Genomic DNA, 21829 nt, shown 5'->3' with positions numbered 1-21829 from the left:
TGGCATGATTATAAAGCTAATATTTTTTTCCTCAAAGGATGAATTTTCTCAGAAAGAAATGTTGAATGATAATAATGATAAATATTAGGATCTCAGAAACCAGGTTCGTAGTCATTCAGGGAAAAAAACAAAAACAAAAAAAACCCAGAGAAGATTATGTGATGAAATTTTCACCATTCTGAATACATAAAACTACTTTATAGTTTTAGAAGAAGCTAATTTTTCCTATATCACCTTGTCCCTCTCTGAACAGAACAATTTGGGCGTCAACTATAAGATTTTAGATCAAAGTTATTGAGGTATATTTAAAATATATGCTAGAACGGGAGGCAAAAACTAATAAAAGCAGATTTAATTGACTGAATGGTTGTAGATATTAAATGTTTGCTCGTACAGTGGTATGCGGCTGGCTTAACATGCAAAAGCGAATTGCTACCTTTTTAGGACTTTTCCAAGCAAACACAGCCATTATTAAACATCATATTAACTAAACACAATTGTGGGGCAACTGGGTGTCTCAGTCGTTAAGCGTCTGCCTTCGGCTCGGGTCATGATCCCAGGGTCCTGGGATTGAGCCCCACATTGAGCCCCACATCGGGTTCCCTGCTCGGCGGGGAGCCTGCTTCTCCCTCTCCCTCTGCCTGCTGCTCTCCCTGCTTGTGCTTTGTCAGATAAATAAATAAAATTTTTAAAAATAAATTAAATAAACACAATCGAATAAACTATGTTAAAAAAAAAGACACCCAAACTTCCTATTTTACATTTTACTAGTCTCGATCCTCTTGAAGCTATTCATGTCTAGTACATCCGTGTAGTAGAAATGCTTATAAAGTCGTGTTCCTGTGCATCTCTCCCCAACTCCGTGTTGAGGGAAACTGTGGTGGTAGGTCGACCGGCTATACACAACAGAAAACCCAGCAAATGTTACAAATCAGGCCTCTCCTGACTCCAAACGCTGGTGTGAAACATTTATCAGCATGCCGCTGATGATAACAACAGGCAAATTTAAAATGAAGACATGATCTGAGTTCAAGTGTTTGTCTTTGATATATATCTGAAAGCTATAGCCAAAATGGCACTGAATTTAAGGACTATGTAAGAGTTCTGGCAGGAGAGAAATAGCACACTCCAAGGGTTTGAAGAAAGAGTTTTATAAAGGGGCTATTTACAGGGGCGCCTGGGTGGCTCAGTCGGTTAAGCATCTGACTTTGGCTCAGGTCATGATCCCAGGGTCCTGGGATCAGGCCCTTCATCAGGCTCCCTGCTCAGCAGGGAGTCTGCTTCTCCCTCTGCTTCTGCTCCCTCCACCCCCATGCTCTCTCTCTCTGAAATAAATAAAATCTTAAAAAAAAAAAAAAGGGACTATTTACAGAGTGTAGGTAGGGTTAAGTTAAAGGAATCCACACTGATGGTGAAGCCTCTAGGACTAGGAACAGGATGGAATTATTAACTACCTTTACACTTGTAAGGCAAAGGAAGGATGCTGTTATCAGAACTTTTTGAGAACTGGACTGTGGAAGAGGGGCTGTAGCTCAGGGGGAAAACAACCAGAACCACACAGGGAGCAAGGCAGTGGGGAGTGGGGTGGGGGGGAGATAGACACACCTTAACTTCTCTCCTATCAATGTCTCCATTTGGCCAGTCCCTAACAATAGTTAGGGATATTGAAGGGCGACATCTCGAAACTGGTTTTTAACAATTTATGAACATTCTCCCAGAGAGTGGGATTCTAGTAAACTTTCATAACTAACTGGTTTTGGAACTCGGTAGCCTTAAACCCAAATGAGCCCAAGGTAAAATGGCTAGCTTTTTTGTTTGTTTGTTTTAGAGAGAGTTGTAGGGTGGGTCTATTTTATTGTATTAATCAAGTGACCACATTTTTCATGACAAGCATTAAATCTAAGTTATAGGAACCCTGGACCATTTTTAAACACCAATTTGTGCCCGTGAAGGCCTTGTGGCCAAGACTTGAAAGCCTAGTTCTCATGTGGAACTTTCAAAGAAAATTATCCAGGACAATGACCTACAACTATCTCATAGGGCTGTCGAGGACCGCATGGGGCAGAAGCCGTAAAGGAGTCTATTGCTTCCAATTGCCAGACATGCCCGATGTATTACTTGAGAGTGTCCTGGGCTACTAGCTACTCTCAGGACACCACTCTAAAGGGCTCCTAGTTAGAGTTCTCTCAGGCTCATTTGGGGCCAGAATCTCTATTACGCAATCGTGGCATTTTAATATGAGGCTGAGACATATAAAACAACTGGTACTGGACTTTTTTAACCAACAAAATCAACAATTCTATGGGGCTGAACCTGGTGAGATATTCTCAGTATCGTCTTCCCTCTCCTGTTCCCACAACATTTCTTTAAAACCTTCGTCTATGAGGTGGTGAAAATCTGAATGAGAGCTCATTTTCTGCCACTGACCCCCAAGTTTCCTAAATTTTATGCCGATGACATTTCAGGTCTCAGGAAGTATTTTCATAGGCAGTCCTGATGATTCAGAGATTGATCCCTGATATAGCTTCTCCAGGGGCCAGAGAGAAACGTGTTCCGGGGCTTAGAGCCCTGTTGTTAGGCAAGGGACAATCACAGGAAACTGCAAGGAAGTGAAGTTTCACTAAGTCCCAGTGGTATCTGCGGAAATCCCAGGCAGGGTTGTGGCCTCCTTTCCCCAGATTTTACGAAAACATGCTTTCTCAAGTCTTGCTGAGTTTGCAAATGTGCCATGAAAAGGTGCCAACAGAGCTCTGCTGGTCACTGTCGTCGGCAGTCTTTTTGGTTTTTTGATACAAAGCAGCTCCCCAGAGGGGATCGGCACACACGCCCAGGCTCGCAGAACGCCGAGATTGGGCACAGTTGCTTTCTGACCCTGCCATTGTCCCTTCACACACTAATCAACTTATTCGAGCCTTGGTCATCTCTCCAGGGTGTGTTAGGGGCACTTCACAAATTTTTGTGAGTGCATAACAGGACCTATCCATTAACACACTGTATTAAGGATCCTAAGAGGGTTTGACAGTAATAAATACAGCATAAATAATCATCTTATTGTATTGCACATGGAGATTCGAATTATTCATCGTACTGGGGTTTCAACTGATTGCAGATGGTGAGCTATGATGATCTGGGGCTGTGTTAAGTTCTTCTTCATTTGACTCATAGCACGGTCCATGTGTGTCTCAGATTCAACCCCTTCAGGCAGGTTTTCTCCAAAGAACTTTGCCTCAAATTTCAGAATGATTTTGCCATCTCAAAGGTGGTGTCTTATGTGAATGAGACCAATAATCTAAAAAGAACATAGCAAAAAAAAAAAAAATGCAACCAGACTGTCATTTATTAATACAAATGTATATAGTGGCATATGCTATTGGAGAAATCAGAAATTCATAACACACAAACTGGTATTAGAAATACAAAGATCATTGGAGTCAAGAAATCAGGTTGACAGCACCACAAATGTTTCACTCAGTCTGAGCATGTGTGTCGTATCCAAGAACAATGAACACCTACAGGACACTGGGACTGAATGTCCTAAGACTGTGCAAACACATTCCAACGTGACTTCCACACCCAGCGCGGAGTCTGCAGGCGGCCTCCAGGAGGCCTGGGGACCAGAATAGGCCAGCGAGACAGAAGAGGGGTGCAGACTCTTCTCTCTTTCAACCCGCACAGCCAGTGTGGGAGAGCAACTAGCAACCCCTGAGGGCTTCTTACTCCTCCTCACCTAACGGCACGGTATAGGAGATTAGTAAAACACACACAAGGCATTAGTGAGCAAGTTAGAGAAACTGAAAGGAGGGCTTTCACTGAAATATAATCCCACATTGGTCACCAAATTGTCAGATTTCTACTATGAAACAGAAAACATAAACCAAATGAGAAACCTTATCAAAGGAGTAAATCTCAGCTTCACATCTCTTAACACTTGCTATTTAATGAGTATACATCCACTAAGGAAGAACTGGCATTTAAAAAGTATAGGTAGCGGGGGGAAGCGCAGGAAGGGAGGGAGGCGGGAGTAGTCCCAGGCTTTCCTTTCGCACAGAGAGCTCACGGTCTCATGGTCCTGCCAGGATGTTGTCCTTGTCACTCACGACCACGTCCCCGGAGGCTGCCGAGAGCACTCGGAGGTCTCGGTCTCCATCTCTTCCCACGTTAGCTTCACTCCGCGCATGTCTGCACTCTTCCCGTGCGTGTGTCCGCCTCAGCAGGAGTGGAACGGATGTGCAAGAAGAATATCTGAGCAAAGGCAACGGTGCCGCTTGAATGCGGAAGCGTTCTGGCAAGTGGGAACAGTGATAAGTAACAGGCCAAATCAAAAGTAGCTCCGCAAATGATGGGCTTCCTGTCCTTGCAGAATTGGCATTAACCTTCTAGGCTGTTCTGGAGAAGATTCCACACCAGGCTGATGAGCTCTCCGGCCACGAGACACCAATTGTGGATGCTCCCGAGGCCGATAGAGAAGTTCTGCCCCACGCTGCCCAAGCTGGTCTCAAGGAGCACGCGACCAGTCAGGAGTTTTGGGTTCTGGGCTCACCCTGTGCTATCCTCGCTTGAAAACTTTACTCACCTCAGAATGCCAAGTCAGACTTTCCCCTAAATGTCCCGCGCTGGAGCTGATTCGCAGCCTCGACTTCTGCTGCGTTCTCATGTTCTGTTCAGTCGTCCTAAGGCCGCTGCTAGATTCATGCCTAGGTCACGTGGTGCTTTTTTGTTCTAATGAGGTTACTTTATAATCCAAGCAGAAGAGGCAGTTTCAGGGTTTTTTGTTTTTCCTATCTGCCCATGCGATCTTGCCATCATCGTCTCTCACCTCCCCTTCCTGAATTGATTCCTCTACCACTCACCCACGACACCATTCACTTGTTTACCTAACAAATATTTCTGGAGTGCTTGTTCCGTGCAAGGCACTGCCGAAGAACCAAAGGCATGGCTCGCAAGGTCCTTTTCTCAAGAGCTTGGTGTCTGGTAGAGATGCCGAAAACCGCCCATGGCTCATTCTTCCTAGCTTTCTAGAACCAAAGTGTTTGCAGTGTGGAATGTTCTCAAAGAGCTTGGGTCATTCTAACACAAATAGGACACACTGTGATGCTCTGTGATTTGCTCAGTGGTTATGGTGTGCCATGCATCAGGAAGAGAACATGTCTTTCCCTCCTCAGTAATGAAATTGTGCCTTCATTTCAAAATGACATGACACGCATGCTTGTGTTTTTGCCAGTAAGGCAAAAACAAAAAAGAAACACAAAAGCAAGCTGTGTGCACACTTCGTACAAAATCCTGAAGCTGCTATTCGAACGTGAAATCATTTTAAAGCCATGTGTTTATGGCCTTGTCACGTGCTGATGTGGTAAAACCAATGCCTGAGCTACCAGAAAAGAACCCCCCAAAAGAGAAATCCCTGAAAACCTGTCCCTGGATCGGCACCTTCATCTGCCGTGAGGGTTGGTACTTGATCTGTGAGTACTAGTTGGCATCAATTAACTCAGATTTCACTCTGAGCTGGGCTTTCTCCTAATTTGCTTTATTCAAAGGAATAACTTACTTTTCTGAAACCCTAGCAAAATACAAAACTCACAGCCAGCAAAGTACGGGGGTGAGTCTTGCTATTGGACTGGGCAAAGCCTGGGGTGGCAGGAAAGTGTGGCGGGTTTTGTAAGCATTCGTGGCCATGCGGAATAACAAGGCCAGGCGCACTGATCCTGTTTCGCAGCATTCTCTGTCAGGGAGGGTGTCCTGACGTGTCCGTGGCACAATGTAAACCAGTGGGGCACAAGGACGTTCCCCTGGGCCTAGGGGCCCCTGCATCGCTAATATGGTCAGGTTCCTCCTCTCTCTATCTGCCCTTCTGAAAGGGCAGGGGTTCCGCCGTGCCAGACGTCTGGCAGGGGAGATGTGTGGTTTCTCCTGCAAGTTGTGGGACAGGGCTCTCCTCTAGAGCACTCTGAAACCCCCAGGTGAAAAGGCTCTGGAAATGCAAAGGACAGTTAGAGGCCATGGCGGGCAAGCTGTCAAGCAGATACCATGAGCACATACATAGGTTGTGCTGATTAGCAGAATTTTGAATGGAATCAGAGTGTCAGCAACCCAAATTCTGCTGCCCGGAGGCCCAGGACATGCCCAAGTAGAAGACAGCTGGAGGTGGGGGAGGAAACCAATGGTCCTGAACAGCCCCCACCCCCATCCCCCAACCCCCGCCGCCCTAGAGACCTGCCACCGCACCGTCTGCGTCTGCCGAGCCCCATCAGCCAGCTGGAAAGCCTAACCTCTGGCCAAGAGTGAAATCCGCGCTAAGACCAGCCTGACAGAAGGAGCAGTCCGCAGCTGCTGACACTATTCAAGAGATCTCCCGAGAGAACTCTGCTCCAGAACTCTCGGTCTCAGTGGTTCTTTGTTTGATGAGGTAGCTCAGTTGTGAGTTGATGCGTGTGATGTGTGCCTTCCGCCACTCAAAGCTATAGTTTTCCCTTTTTAAACTGCAAGATTATAAAAATACCAGTATTTGACCCCCGTTTTTATAAAAATGATTTTAGAAAAAAATACACATAGGTCTCGGCCGTTAAACTTCCGTTCCATCTTGTAAATTGTTGCGAACTCTGACTTCCAGATTCCATTTTTTTACTTTAGCACCTTTGAATGCATAAGCCCCCTCGGCCTCACTCAGGATGTTGACATTGCGCACGGTGCAGTAGTGTCTGTTCGAGTTCTTCTCCAGCCTGTCCGGGCTCCTCTTGGGCACATCCACCTTGGTGTTCAGAGGGTATTCCTCCAGAATGTCCTCTGTGGGCGCTTCCTTCCTCTGCCCCTGGCATTTCCTGGTGAGGAAACAAGCCACCAAAAGCACGAGAAGCAGGAGCATGATGGCAGCGAGGGCACTGCCGAGAGACGCCCCGGTCTGCGAGAGAGAAGCCGCCACGGCCGGCGCTTGCATGTCCAGATTCAGGGACTTCATGTTGGTGCCATTCTTGACTTGGTCCCCTTCATTGTCATAGATGAGGGAATCGTCAAGGGTCAGACGGCCGCTGGGGTCCACCAGGTCCCTTCGGTTGCGCCTGAGGGGCGCTGCGAGAGAGCGCTGGACCCGGGGCCCTGAGATGGTGTCGGGGCCAATGACGTAGATCACCTGCAGATACCACTGGTGGCCTGCTTCCACCTGCGGGAGGAGGAGACAGGGAGACAAGGCGCACATGTCACTGTTGCCCACAGACCACCTCTTCGGGAAGGAAATGAAATGACCACAAGCCTGGATAAATGGTCTCCAGGAAAGCATTAGCAGTGGTTGGTGTCTACTAGTTGAGAATTGAACCAAATATTATAGGTTCTATTTTATTCCCAAACTAGGGTCATCTTGGGCCAGCTATTCACATTCTTTTCTGTTTCCCTATCTGTGTATGGAAGAGCCCTAAAAATTTATCTGTCATGGTCTAAAGGAAATACTTAGGAATGTCAGTCTTTATTGATAGCGGTGAAGTAATAGTACTAATAACCATGTTTATTCCCAGTGACCTTCAATTGTTGGTTATGCTAACTTACTATTTATTGATGAACTTCAGCTAAACTAGAGTCATTCAACAAATATCCACTGAACGCCTACTCCGTGCATAAATATGCAGATACATGACAAAAATTTCCTAAATCCAAACACTTCCTGGACCATCCCCTGAGTGGTTAAATATCAAGTATTTTATTGCCATTTCCTGTGCCCCCACTGAAACCCTCCATGGTTTTGAACTAACTTCTGAGGAATGGCGACAGTTCTGAAATCCAAGGTCATGGATTAATACTTGAAGATCGGAAAAAGTGGAATTTGATTTTGGAAGTTCATGTTTATTACTGGATTTAAGTATCTTTCTCATCAAACACTAGTAGCTCTTGTCGTTCTAAATTGCTGTACTGTATTTATGACTCTGTTCAATGTTTTCCACATGCCTGTGAAAATCAGCGGGTGCAGCATAGAGCCAAACAGGCAGGCAATACAAGAGTTTAGGAAAAACCAGAGTACCATATGCACCCCTGACCCACACAATGACAAGTAACTATAAGCAAATTGAAGAATTTTATTATTGCTGTGGTCTATTGAGATAGATGATGAAAATCTGGGGTGAATGGGGGCACATGGGTGGCGCAGTCAGGCATCTGACTCTTGGTTTCTGCTCAGGTCAGGATCTCAGGGTTGTGAGATAGAGACTGGCGTCTGGCTCCATGCTCGGCAGGGAGTCTGATTGAGATTCTCTCTCTCCCTCTGCCCCTCCCCCCACTTGTGCGTGCTCTCTCTCTCTCTCTCTCTCTCAAATAAATAAATAAGATCTTTAAAAAAAGTTGGGGGTGAATGATAAGCTCAACACCAATAAAAAAGACCCACCAGCAAGAATGATATAAAAAGAGACTAATAGTCCAGAGATAATATCATCTTCCTTTTTGTAACTTTTAAAGTGGCCTTGGTCCTATGCTTCTACTCTTCTCATCACACTCACCTTATAGAGTGCATCTACTTTCAGAGTAAATCCATCCACACCTGGCATGCTACTGACCACATGGAAATCAGGCAACTCGGAAGCAAAGTGGGCCTCAAAGGGCACATCATGGAAGTACTTATCAGTTACTTCAGGCTGACTGCGGTCCTAGAATTTCAGAAAAAAAAGAAACACAAGGTTTAGAAAGATGGAACCACTGACCCGGGAGGTGGCACTCACTGGGAGGAGAAAGGTACTCTCCACTCTTGCCTTGGGTTGGGTCAGGAGAGTACGTGCTATAAAAGCCCTTTCCTTAAGCCAACCACCGCCTCGGCACCCACTGCTCTCTTCAAGGAAGGACACTTGGTGGATTCTGTGATCTTGAAGCTCAAAGAGTGGGATAGCCTAGACAAATAATTCTCAAGCCACTTGGTCTCAGGACCCCTTTCACACTTAAAAGTCAAGGACTCCAAAAGTGTTTTGTTTACATGGTTTATAACTATCAATATTGACTCTTAAAATTAACACTGAAAAATTAGAAAATACTTATTTTCTAATTAATTTTAAAGTGGCAATGAGAACCCCACTGCATGTTAACATAAGTAACATTTTTTTAGAGAAAATACTTATATTCACCCCCAGCTCCTCAAAGAGAGCTGGCATTGTTTTACATTTGTGCAAATCTCTGGGAAAGAACTAGATTCTCATAAACTTCTATATCGACTCAGTTGTGTTATGTTAGCTTGGCTGAAGCATACAAAGAAAATCTGGCCTCACACAGATGTGCAGCTGAAAAAGGGAGAAATGATTTCATATCTTTTTCAGATAATTGTGGATATTCTCTTTGATACTAAATCAAACTCGGTAAATGGTATTTTTGAAAGATTAGTTACAATGTAGATTTTGAAACCATATCAATAAACCTTTCATAGGCTCTACACTCATGAGGGAATTAGTGGGAAAAAAAAAAACCCAAGAATCGTTATATTATTATGAAAGTAGTTTTGACCTTGTGGACTCCCTGAAGAGAACCAGGGATATTCAGGGGTCTCTAGTCCATACTCTGAGAAACAATGGCCTCGACTTTCCTTTTTCTGGAACGTTAATAATGGCTTGTCTTGTTACCCACCATAACCATCACATCTGGTAATATGCACTAGCATTTAGCTGATCAAAGAGAAACAACAACAGCAGTATGTAAAGAGAGAATACCGTCAAGAGTGGGGTTCCATCCCCTTTAGGCAGAATTGATAGCTAAGGAAATCAACTCGAGTGTCAGCTATTTAACACTAACAGTTAACATACCAGCAGCAGAAATCTGTGTTTTAGGTGTTTGTTTGGCTGAATGCATCCATACTGCGGCCCTTCATTGTAGATTGTCCCCGTGGGATCAAAGAAAGGCACATAGCCATCCTTCCCGGTACAAAGATAGACTTTCTCCAGCTGCAGTTTGTAAGCAGAATTAAGGTTTTGCTCTGGATTCCAAAGTACTCGGCCATAAAGGATTTGACCTGGAAAGATTGAGAGGCATTAATTAGGTCAGACTTTAAGATTAAAAAGAAAGACCTGTCAAGGGTAGAAAGGATTTAACACATTCCCTTAGAGTCAAAAGTACCTCTCTGTGAAGAGCTCTATGATTCCATGTGCCCTTAAAATATTCATTCATTTACAGCTTCTTTTATTCCATAAACATTAATTAAGCATTTAAGGTGTGCCAAGGACTCTGTTGCGCACAGGGGATATAAAGGTGGTGAGATGCAGCTGAGAGAGGACAGAAATAAATCCTAACCAGTTGCTAAAAATAACATTGCTAACATTTATCAAACTCATACTATTTGCTAGGTACCGTACTAAGTTCTTTCCATACAAGAACTCACGTAATGGTCACGATTTTATAGGTGAGGAAGTCGAGGCACTGAGTGGTGAAGTGACTTGCTGAAAGTCACAAAGCTAGTAAGTGGTGGTGGTGGGCCTCAAAGTCAAGGGACTTGGGCTCTAAACCCCCCCCCCCTTATCACAACACCATACTGTCAGGAAGCCCAGTAGAGGAAGGTACATAATGTTACATGAGCATGCAGCCGAGAACAGAGATCTGCCTGGGAGAGGGATGGAAAGGTTTAAAGAGGAGATAATGTTTGAGCAGTATCCTAAAACATGAGGAGGCATTTGAGCATTCGAGGTAGGAGAATGGGGAGAGCATTCTAGGCAAAAGAAAGTCCACGTACAAAATACCGCACGCTGGAAGGTGAGTCCTGGTGCAGCTACTGTTTTTTAGTGCCTGCTATGGTACTTTCTTTACATCTACTTCTACTTTCTTTACTTATACTATCTTATTCATTCTCCCCAAGAGCCCAAGAGATAGGTTCAATTATTATCCTCATTTTAAATAACATGCCCAAGGTTTCACATCTGTGACACGGGAGGATGTGAATTCGAGCACAAATCTGTCATGCAGAGCGTTTGCTATGTGGTACTGAGTAGGTCAGTGTGACTACAGAGGAGGATGGTTAGAGGTTCTGGCAGAAGAGACTCCTGGGAAGATAGGCTAAGGGTGCTGGGGAGCCTGGACTTTGGCATGTAAGAAATGGGGAACACTGGAAAGTTTGAAGCAGGGGTGTAATATCGACACACTGGGGCTTCAGAAACAAGGAGAATGGAGGAAAGACAAAGAGACTAGAGTCACAGAGATCGGGTAGGGGGCTATGCTAATGCTCTGTGAGAGACAGGTATCTAAAATATAGCTGTGAAGCAAGGGAGGGACTCAAGAAATGTCTGGGAGTCAGAGTCCACTGATCTTAATGATAGGTGGGAGGCATAGGAGAAGTGGAGGATGATCCTGAGGTTTTTGCCTGGGACACTTGGAGTATGATGATGCAGTCAATACAGCAGCAGATGTGGTAGGAGGGAGATAAGTCCTGTTCTAGACACTTCTAGGTGTTTGAAAGACATCCATTTGAAGTGGGTTGGTAGTTCCAGATCCACATGTAGAAATGTAGAAATGAAGCTCGGAGAGATCAGGGTAAGGTCAACTCTTAAGGAATGGCTGGGGAGGAGTAGGAGAATAGGGAGTTCAGAGCAAAGGGATGGGCCAAGCCACAGGGATGACCAGACGTACAGCAGAGTAAGACCAGAAGGAGCCATTCATGAAACCTGGGGACAATAACATGGATGCAACAGAGGAAGAAGAACCAGGGCAGGAGAGTGAGAAGTGGCCAGAGAAGTAAGACAGTGTCAGGTGAGGCTGGGGCAAAGGAAACCCAACAGGAGATAAGTGTCAAAATCCACAAATTCGGTGTCGTTGACAAAACAGAGTTCTGAGCTGTGCGTGGTAGGACAAATCCTGCCTAAGACAGACGGACAGAGACGAAGGGCCACAGAGACAGTGTGTGCTCAACGCTCACTCTTGAAGAAGTTTCTCAGAGAGAAGAAAAGGGGAAAACAGACTGAAGTTTGAAGGGGAGTTAGGGCTGAGGGATGCTTTGTTTTTTCTGCTATGGGCAGGACTTGAGTGTGTTTTTAGGATGAGAGAAAAAACTCAGATAGGAAGAGAAGGTTAAAAGTAAGAAAAAGGCAGAAGGGGCCATTGAGAGAAGAAAGGCAGATAATTGACTAATTTGTTTATTCAATCAATCAGTATTTATTGAGCACCAAGGCACTGATGATCTGGCGTGCAAATTTTATATCTGATCACAATCTCTACTCCTGTGGAACTCATTGTCTAGTGGTAGAAATAGGCAACAAGTAAGTAAGTATGTAATATATATTATGCAATGTTAAAAATTGTGAGAAGTACTATAAAAATGAATATGTTCTGTGAAAGTGAAAAATATGGAGGTCTATGTTCAATTGTCTGGTGTGGTCAGGGAAAGCCTCTTTGAGGCTGTTAACAGTTAAGTAGAGACCTGAAGGAGAAGAAAGGGCTATCCTTTTGAAATGTCAAGGAAATCCCATCTGGGGCAAGGAGGGGGCAGAGGAACCATTTTTAGTAGAGAAAGTGTGATGGAGAATACATAGACATTTGGCAACCCTGAGGCTGGTAGGTAGTGAGGGTCATGTTGCAATCTTTCTCTGAGTAACTGAGAGATAAAGCAACTTACTCAAAGTCAGACAGCTTGTTAGAATCTGGTCGGAAACCCTAGTCTTCTTACCACTCAGACCAGTGTTTTTCCATAGTACCACACTACCCATCATTATAGTACCAAATATGTGATCTTATTTTGATACAACTTGAAGGAAGGATATGGGTCTGTTCCTTGACTAAACCTTGACTGTCCTAGAACCAAGCGCAGGGGAATCTTCACTGCAGATTGCCTGAAAGCCAATGAGCAGAGATGCTAGTCCAGAGACCTGTCCTAAAGCATCTCAAGCCCAGCCGGAGTCTCTTTCTGCAGGCGAACGAAACAACTTACCTTTTGAGAAGGCCCCTTTGTAATCCATTTCTGCCAGTGACATATCAGATGTATTGGGATCCATCAGGAACACCTTCTCATTATTGCAGAGCTGAAATTCAGTGTTGAGCGAATACACAACTGGTACAGGGCGGTTGGTCTGCTGGAATGCAATGGGGATCAGGAATCTAAATGCAGGAGAAACAAGAGCTCCTTGAGAGCAGGGTCAACTTTGTAAACTTCGCGCTGTCCTCCCTTCCCACCCTTCTCAGGATTCTGAACAGCGCTTTGTTGCAGGTGCTAAATAATCACTGATAAAGAGATGTGTGTGGGAGAAATAATCTAATTCATCTTTAGAACTCTATTGTACTCTTTGCTTGTCCTAGCCTTTTCATTCTGAAGGTCCCCAAGGGTGCTCTTTGATTGCTGAAGGGCTCATTGCCATGGTGCCCTGCCTAGACTTCTCCTTCCCAGATCTGCCTGCCCTATGACTCTTTCAACCAGATCCAAATGTATTTATGCTATGTCCCATTCTTCAAGACATTGTTAAACAAATACTCTCTTGCCTCACTCCTTACTCCTCCCTGGCCTTCTTTCTTGGTCTTTTGAATTTGCTATTTTCTTCCCAGCCTCTGGCACATAAGGGCTCCTCCAGCCAGACTGGCCTTCTTTAGGTCTCTCGACATGTTCTCTACTCCATATTTCTACTGCCTTGGGACTCACTATTCAGCAAATATTCACTGTGCTTTTATTACATGATAGACATTGTTCTAGTAATGGGAATTCATCTTTGAACAAAGCAGAAAAACATATGCATCAGGGACAATACGTTCCAATAGGGAGTCAGTTAATAAAATAAGTTCAAAAACATATAGTACACGAGAAGGAAACAGGTGATAAAGAGAAATACGAGGCAGAGAAAGGGAATGCTAGGAAGAGGTTCAGCTGAAAATTTTTAATATGGCGGCCACGGAAGGCCTCAGTGAGAGGAAAACTAGGAGGATGGAGCTACCCTTACCTGAAATGGGAAAACTGTGGGAGGACTAGATTTGGTGGAGGAAGAGGAGGGATTCAGTGACAGGCATGTTCAGCTCGGGAGGCCTACATCAGAGCCGGGTGGAGAGACAGAGCAGTCAATCTGATGCACAAGTCTGGGTGTGAGAGGTGAGCCCTGGGCTGAAGGTGCTCCTTTGTATTTCAAACCTTGAGAACGAATGACGAATGAGACCACCATGTGAAAACAGAGAGAGAAGAGACAGTTCTAGCACGGCATTTAGGGTGCTCCAAATTCAAAGGCAATGGAAAAGAGGAGGAACCAGCAGAGCAAATGGTGAGGAAAAGCCGGTGGGTAGAAGAAAAGCCTACAGAGCATGACACTGCCGCTGAGTTGAAGAAAGTGGTCCAAGGAGGAGACTGAACAACTGTTAACTGTTGTAAAGCCGTCGCAAAAATAAAGATGAGACTCAACCCCTGGTTCTAGTAAGACACAGTCATTGGTGACCTTGACAAGATCAGGCTAGGTTAAGGGATGAGAGCAGAAGCCTCACGGCATTGGACTCAAGAGATAACAGAAGGTGCTAAACTGGAAATTGCAAGTCTAGGCAACTCTTGAGGGGTAACTTGAATACAAGGAAGGAGAAAATGTGTGTGTGGGGAGAAATGGAGTCAAGAAAGGACTTTTTTTAAAGATGGGAGAAATTACATGTTTTTAATGCTGATTGGAGTGTTTCACAGAGGAGAATGCTCTTTATAAAGTGGATGAGAGGATTTGGGATTCAGTGCACAGTGGGGTGGCTGGCTTGGAATAGGAGCCAGGAATGTTCCTTCCTAGGGACAGCTATGTACGTGCAGATGCAGGGGGTGGGTAGATATGATGGTAGGAGCTTGGGTGAGTTCTCTTCAGATTTCTTCTGTTTCCTCTGTGAAAAAGGACACAAGATAATTGGCTGAGGGTGAGGACGGGGGAGATACAGCAATTTGAGCGGAAAGCAATAAAATAGTTAAGAAGAGTGAGAGAGTGAAGCCATTGCTTAGGGAACTGTTTTCTTTTCTGCTGGGAAGACCTGAAGGTCGACTTGAGATTAGTGATAATGAATTTGAAGTTTCCTGACACTGACGTTGCTGGACATTCTGCAGGAACACTCCTCCCCTGCCTGCTTTTCTTTGCCTAGTTAACTCTTATTTATCCTCCAGATCTCAACTCAAACACCACAGTATCTGGAAAGTTCACCTTCTTTCTCTTTCCCTCCAGGCTAGGTCAGACCCCTTATCATTTGTTCTCTCTCTCTCTTCTTTAGATTTCATTAATTAATTTATTTGAGAGAGAGAAAGAGAGAGAAAGAGAGAGCAAGGGAGGGGGGAAAGGGATAGAGAGTCTTAAGCAGACAGGGGGCTCGATCTCACAACCCTGAGATCATGACCTGAGCTGACATCAAGAATCAGATGCTTAACCAACTGAGCCACCCAGGTGCCCCTTATCATTTGTTCTCACTATACCCTGCACTTTTCTTTCACAGTACTTATCATGATTTGACATTTTATTTAAATAAAGCGACTTTAAATGTAAACTGGGTCGAAGTCTGCTTCATCCATTACAGGTTCCATAGAATCACAACCCATATCTAGTTGCTCACTGCTGTATCTTCATTGCTGACCAAGCTTCTGACATACATTTGTTGAAGAATAATGCATGAGTGATAATTTCAACGCTCTACACTTGCAACAGAGTCCCTCTGACCATTGCTTACTTTTAACTGGAAGTGCTCCAGTGGGTGGATTAGAGAGGGCCGGGGTGCAGGAGGAACTTGATGTAGGAGCAACCTACACAAGCTCGGGCTGACAACTTCCAGGTAACCACTGTTTGCACCAAGAGCTCATTTAGCGGACTCAGCAAAACAGGTTTTTCTTGTTGATACTGGTATTACCAGATTCCACATAGTGCCTGACACCTAAGATACCCAATAAGTATTTACTGATTAAATAGAACAAATAATGGAAGGAGCCGATGATGGTGATTTATAAGGTTAGAAGGTCTGACAGACCTCACAAAACAGGCATTATAGGAGACACAATTCTTTTGAATTAAGTCCAAATTCCCCGAGTCAGTCGTGGTTATTTTTTGTGTTGCAGTTCCATTGCATTCCTGTGGAGCCGTACAGACGGTCAAAAGCAAGGTTAGGCCCTATGGAAAGTCACCCTGGGAATAACAGGGACCCGACAAGTAACGATCTCCCTGGTGTGAGGCAAAGATTTCCAACTCTGAAGCCTCAGTACACTGACTCAACAACACTCTTCCCTCTGCGGCCTCCCACACCCTCAGCACCAGGGGTGGAGGTGGGTTGGTGTCTTCTTTGCTCCTGTTCGCCATTTTCAAATGGCAAAAGACTTTTAAAAAAAAGTCTGGCAGCTACCCTGGAGAAACTCTTCTTACATATGTACGCTCAGAGACACATACTGTACTCTTCACAGTAGAATGTGGAATTACACGCCAAGCAGAACGGTCAAATAAATTGTGGACTATTCCCACAATGAAGACCTTGAGGCAGAGAAGCACAAACCACAGCTACGTGAATCAACACAAATGTGGATACACTTATGAATCAAGAAGTGATTCAGTGAGCAAAAAAGAAAAGTTGCAGAGAGAATTTGTGCAGTAGGACATTTTTATATCGCTCGAAAACATGCAAAAGCATGCAGAAGTGAATATGAGGTAAGCCATGAATCAAACAAGGGACAACAAGTAAAGGATCAGTCTAGTGGTTACCCGCGTGCAACCGGAGGGGGACTCAGGGTATTTAAAAGGTACTGGGAATGCTCTAGTTGTTTTTTTTCCCTTTGACTCCAACTTTCACTGGTGATAAAATGGAAATAACGGTGTCAATATCGTGGGAGAACACTATGGTGAGAAGTAAATGTTAAGAGATGGGTAAAGGTCTCCCACACCGTACGCTCTCCATACACGATCATTAGTTATTACTACTCAGTAGCCCAGCCCAAGAGATACTCATGCAGTTGCAATTCCTACTAGATAATGTTCTATTACTCGAAGTTTTATATAGGCATTATATAGGCTCTTCTTTCTAAAATAATATTCATAATTTAAAACATTGAATAGGTGAATACAAAGCTCCCAGCATATCTACCTGATTATTTGCCCTCTGTTCCTCCTTAGTGCCGCCAACTATCGTTTTCTTGGTCACTTTCTCCCCCTCACTTAGCTGACATCCATCTTGGTGAGTTCAACATTCACATGGATGAATCATCTAATATCCTTCAGCTCTCAGTTCCTTGATATCTTCACCTCCAAAGAGCTTGCTGTCCACCCCACCATGACCACTCATGTTTCCCAGTCCTACTATGCGCCACCTCCCCAAATCTCATTTCACAGCATTTCACTCTCTAACTACCCCCTCCTGACTTCCCAGCTCAGCCCTTCTGTTACTTCTGCTCATTAATTCTCTAATCACACAGGCCCTCCCTGACCACTTTGACCAGGAACTGGAACACGAATACACTCATGGCGGGAAGGTACACATGCTGTTACACATAACAAACACTTCAGAAAACAGTTTGGCAGTTTCTTAAAAAGTTAAGCATATATCTATCATATGATCCAGCCATTCTATTCCTAAGCATTTATACAAGAAAATAGAAAGCACATGTCCGTGTAAAGGCTTGTACATATATGTTCATAGCAGCTTTATTTCTCATAGCCATAAACTGGAAACAACCCAAATGTCCACGAACTGATGAGCTGATAAACCGCAGTATATCTGTACCACGGAATTCAATCCATCAATAACGGGAACAAACAGCTGTTATGCACAACCGGAATGCATGAAAATAATCGTGCCGCGTGAAAGAAGTCAGAGGAGAATGCATACTCGCTGATGCCATTTACATAAATTTCTAGAAAATGCAAACTCATCTGTAGTGACAGGAGGCAGATCATGGACCCTGGAGAAAGGGGTGGGCTAGGGTGGGGTAGGAGGGAGGGGTTGCCAAGGGGCATGAGGAAACTTTTGGAGGAAATGGATATATTCGCTATGTTAGTCGTGATGATTTCATGGGTGTATACATATGTCAGAATTTATCAAATTGTATCTACCTTAAATATGCACAGTTTATCTTATTGTCAATGATAGGGCAATTTTAAAACAACTCAACGGGCTCTCAGCACTGCTCTATCCGCTGCTATCGGTCACCTTCCAGCACACCCACTTGCCCACTCTGAGATGACGGCCTCACTTCCTCCTCTCTTCTCAAACCTCAGTGTTCCTCACTTCCAGTTGATGCTTAGCTTCTCATTTTATGGAGAAAACAGATTTAATCAGATTCTTCGTCATCCCCGTCCTCGCAATGTACCAATTCTCCCCTCGTCTCCATCCCAGCACTCCACATGCCTTCCTCTTTCACTGGATGAAGGCTCTGGGCTTCTAGTGAAGGCTGGCCCTTCCCCTCTCGCCCTGGATCTATCCCCACCCTACTCAAAGGCTTGGCTCTGTAGACTTTCCCTTGTTCTGCCGCAACATTAAATTTTACCTAAGAGGGCGCCTGGGTGGCACAGCGGTTAAGCGTCTGCCTTCGGCTCAGGGCGTGATCCCGGCGTTATGGGATCGAGCCCCACATCAGGCTCCTCCGCTGTGAGCCTGCTTCTTCCTCTCCCACTCCCCCTGCTTGTGTTCCCTCTCTCGCTGGCTGTCTCTATCTCTGTCGAATAAATAAATAAAATCTTTAAAAAAAAAAATTTTACCTAAGAGACCAATAGGGCTACTCCCACCAGCCTATGAACATCCTGAAATACTTCCCAGTCTAAAACACAAATAAGACCTCTTCTGACTTTGTATCTGTTTCTAGCTACTGTCCCTTTCCTCTGATACCCTTTGTAATAAAACACCTTAGGCACAGTTTATCCCTGTTGTCTCTACTTTCTCTCCTTTGTCTCTCGTGGTCTGATCAGGCTTTAGCCCCTCAGTCCACCGAGCCTGCCCTTTGTCAAGATCATCAACCACGTCTCAATCGCCAAATCCAATGGCCCATTCTTAGTTTCTTAATTTGAACGTCACATTCCAAATTATCTTCTTTATGATAATGTCAGATTCCGTCCTCAACATCCTTTCCACGTTGCCCAGCTCCTAGAAAGATGGCGCTAGACTATACGCTGCCTGAGAGCAGAGGTTCCTTTTAATCCTCTGCTATAATCTCCATGCCAGACCAGAGCCAAGCACACGGTAAGAGCTGAATTAACACGGGCTGGATGAGTGAACATATGGAGCAACGTGGGCAGTCTCAGGTCTGAGGTGGGTACCGGCTGCTGTAGGGTCGACTCTTGTTACTCTGGGAAGTATGTTCTATAAAGTCCCAGTGACCACTGCGTCAGTGACTGCTGACTCACTGCTCCTCGGGGAAACACAGGGTAGAGCTCCTGCAGCCTCTGGTCACAACATTTTCACCGACGGACCAATACCTAGCCCTGTTTCATGCACGTTTCTGTATAAATCACCTTATTTAATATGCTGTTAATTTGTTAGCATAGAACTCGTGGCAACAGCACTTAAAACCGATGCCCCAGAAAGTCTATCTGACCTGCGGCCCGTCACAGGGTTCTCGGACGCAGGACCATCAGGCCGCACCTCAGCACTAGGCTTGGGAGCCGTCATAAACGGCGAAATCACCAATACAAAAGCACAAAAATGTGAAAACCAGGGCATACACAGACCATGAAAAGGATACTTGTTTATAGTATGAAAGCTGAAAGAAGGAGGTAGGGTGTTGCCTTGCTTGACCTGAGCCGGGGCTGTGTGTGTCGGGTGACTCAACATTTTGCCAGTCTGCACGTCAGCGAATGACCACGAAGGCATCCCCAGAGCTGATCTTGCAGTTACAAATACATTTTGGCGAGTAGGAGAATTTACAGACCATGAGGATCTGCCGTAGTGCCCTACCTTTCCGGGGCATGCGCAGTGCAGGCCAGAGGCTTCTCTCCGGGGTCTGCCCACGGCTGCGTGGGCTGCACGGTGCACGGGATCAGGTAGATGGTGTACTCCCCCGAGTAGTCCTTCCTGGAAACGGGCAGAGCACACTGCGGTCAGAGCGGACATCGCATAGATTGCTTACTCACCCAGAAACACGCTGACTTCCTTAAACACTGTTCAGACGGTGTTTGTGCTCAGCACCCACCGCCTTTCTGAGTCTGCAGACACAATCTTCAGAAATCCATCACTGGTTATTTTAACTGTCAGGGTAGTATCCAGAGGTGTTCAACACAGCGACTTGCCTTTAACCTATTCCAGTCCTTTTCATGGAAAAGCTGAGAAAGGCATATTGTTTACAAAAACCCAAAAGGTTCAAGTGAAGATAAAACAGAACTGGCCACTTCCTTTAGATTTCCAAGAAACTTGTTTGACAATTTCCGTTTAGTGTTTCTTGTTGATGGACCGCCTGTTCAACACGTTCTCAACTGCAAAAGATTAAGATGTGGACACGTCAGCGGCTGCTCTGACAGAAGTGGTGGCAAAGGCCTCAGGGTTACAGGACAGCCTACTCCAGAGAATGCCTGCACCCCCATTTCCTTAGCATTCAGTTTCCGGGCTCCTCTTCCAAACTACAGGCTCAGCCCTTCACAGAGTTGAAGAACAATCTCTCTTCTCTTAGGAGACTCAGCGCTGCAAACTTCCCTGTTTGCGGTGGATCACAGAACTCTGTTGGTTATGACACCAAGAGCAGGGAGCCTTGTCCCCTCTCCTACTTCATTTCCCACACTTGTCATGGAGTAGCAGCCCCAGCCCTGGCAGGCTGCCTGGAAGACAGCCAGCCAGCCAGAGACTTCAGGAAGATTCTTCAAGGGTCTTGGGAGGCTGCCATCCACTGAATGAAGAGTGCAGGGTTATGAATCTTAATTATAACTGTTGTGAGCAATCTGTGACAGTTCTCACATTTGCTGTGTTTGTTTTTTGACCATTCCTTTTATATTTATCTATTTATTCATAAAGTGATAGCAAAGATTTGGTTAGAAAAATAAACAAATAAACCTTGTATGACACATCCTGGGGTCATTTTAGTGGGCTGGCAGAAGCTGGAAACTGCAAGATGGTCTAAACCTGACTTTTCCACCACTATTTTTGACAAACCATGCAAACTTTCAGGGCTGAGTTTCTTTTTTTTTTTTTTTTAAAGATTTTATTTATTTCTTCGACAGAGATAGAGACAGCCAGCGAGAGAGGGAACACAAGCAGGGGGAGTGGGAGAGGAAGAAGCAGGCTCATAACGGAGGAGCCTGACGTGGGGCTCGATCCCATAACGCCGGGATCACGCCCTGAGCCGAAGGCAGACGCTTAACCGCTGTGCCACCCAGGCGCCCCCAGGGCTGAGTTTCTAAGCCCCTTCCTGTCTGACAGGCCATATGTCTGCTGTTTTCCTCCATGATCTCTCTCTTCCTCTAAACCTTGGGCCAGCAGGAGATGAGACCTTGTACTTCATATTTGAATTACATGAAAATTGACATGCATAATGTGAATAGTAACCCATAATTAATAGAAATACTTACTCAGGCAGAACTGTCCATGCCAGAACCCTTGCTTTCAAACAGGCCAGATCATGCCACTCCTCCGCTCAAACCCTGCTGTGGCTCTAGGGTAAATGTCAAAGTCCAAGCACCGGACTGCAAGGCCTCCCGTGGTGGCCCCACCCCATCCCCCTACTTCTTTGAGCTTGTCACCCATCCTCCTCCTCCTTGCTCACTCCACTCCAGTTACACCAGCCTCCTTGCAATTCCCCAGGATGTGAGACATGCTGCCAACTCAGGAACCCTGCCAGCGAACTCCCTCACCTCCTTCAAGTATTTACTCAAATGTACCTTCTTCATGAGGCCTACTTTGAACATCCTAAATGAAATCACAATGTCCCCCCACTCCTGATTCCCCTTACAGCCTCCTCTAAATCTTTATTTTTCAATGGCACTCCCCCACCTTCTGACATGTTCTGCTATAC

General features: G+C 45.1%; 2 protein-coding genes across 4 annotated transcripts in view; both read right to left on the bottom strand.

The window, feature by feature from the left end:
- ANXA3 (annexin A3) overlaps positions 1-4154 on the bottom strand; it is a 58210-nt gene extending 54056 nt beyond the window's left edge. The window contains exon 1 of one of the 2 annotated variants that reach the window (XM_026509901.4): positions 4058-4154. The gene's annotated coding sequence lies outside the window, so the exon portion shown is untranslated. Of the gene's footprint in view, positions 1-4039 lie in introns of both variants that reach the window. The other variant, XM_057309704.1, reaches the window with a different exon arrangement.
- Positions 3320-21829, bottom strand: part of FRAS1 (Fraser extracellular matrix complex subunit 1) — a 407808-nt gene continuing 389298 nt past the window's right edge. For both annotated transcript variants that reach the window (XM_048211952.2, XM_026509896.4), the window contains 5 exons: positions 19786-19902; positions 12863-13029; positions 9759-9964; positions 8475-8621; positions 3320-7153 (listed from right to left, as the gene is read on the bottom strand). In XM_048211952.2, the coding sequence (XP_048067909.2) occupies positions 6560-7153; positions 8475-8621; positions 9759-9964; positions 12863-13029; positions 19786-19902 (1231 nt within the window). In that variant the 3' untranslated portion in view covers positions 3320-6559. The remainder of the gene's footprint in view (positions 7154-8474; positions 8622-9758; positions 9965-12862; positions 13030-19785; positions 19903-21829) is intronic.

Source organism: Ursus arctos, unplaced genomic scaffold, assembly GCF_023065955.2.
Source record: "Ursus arctos isolate Adak ecotype North America unplaced genomic scaffold, UrsArc2.0 scaffold_9, whole genome shotgun sequence".
Classification (NCBI taxonomy): Eukaryota; Metazoa; Chordata; class Mammalia; order Carnivora; family Ursidae; genus Ursus; species Ursus arctos.
Note: the sequence above shows the minus strand (reverse complement) of the source record. Positions and strands in the feature narration are given on the sequence as shown.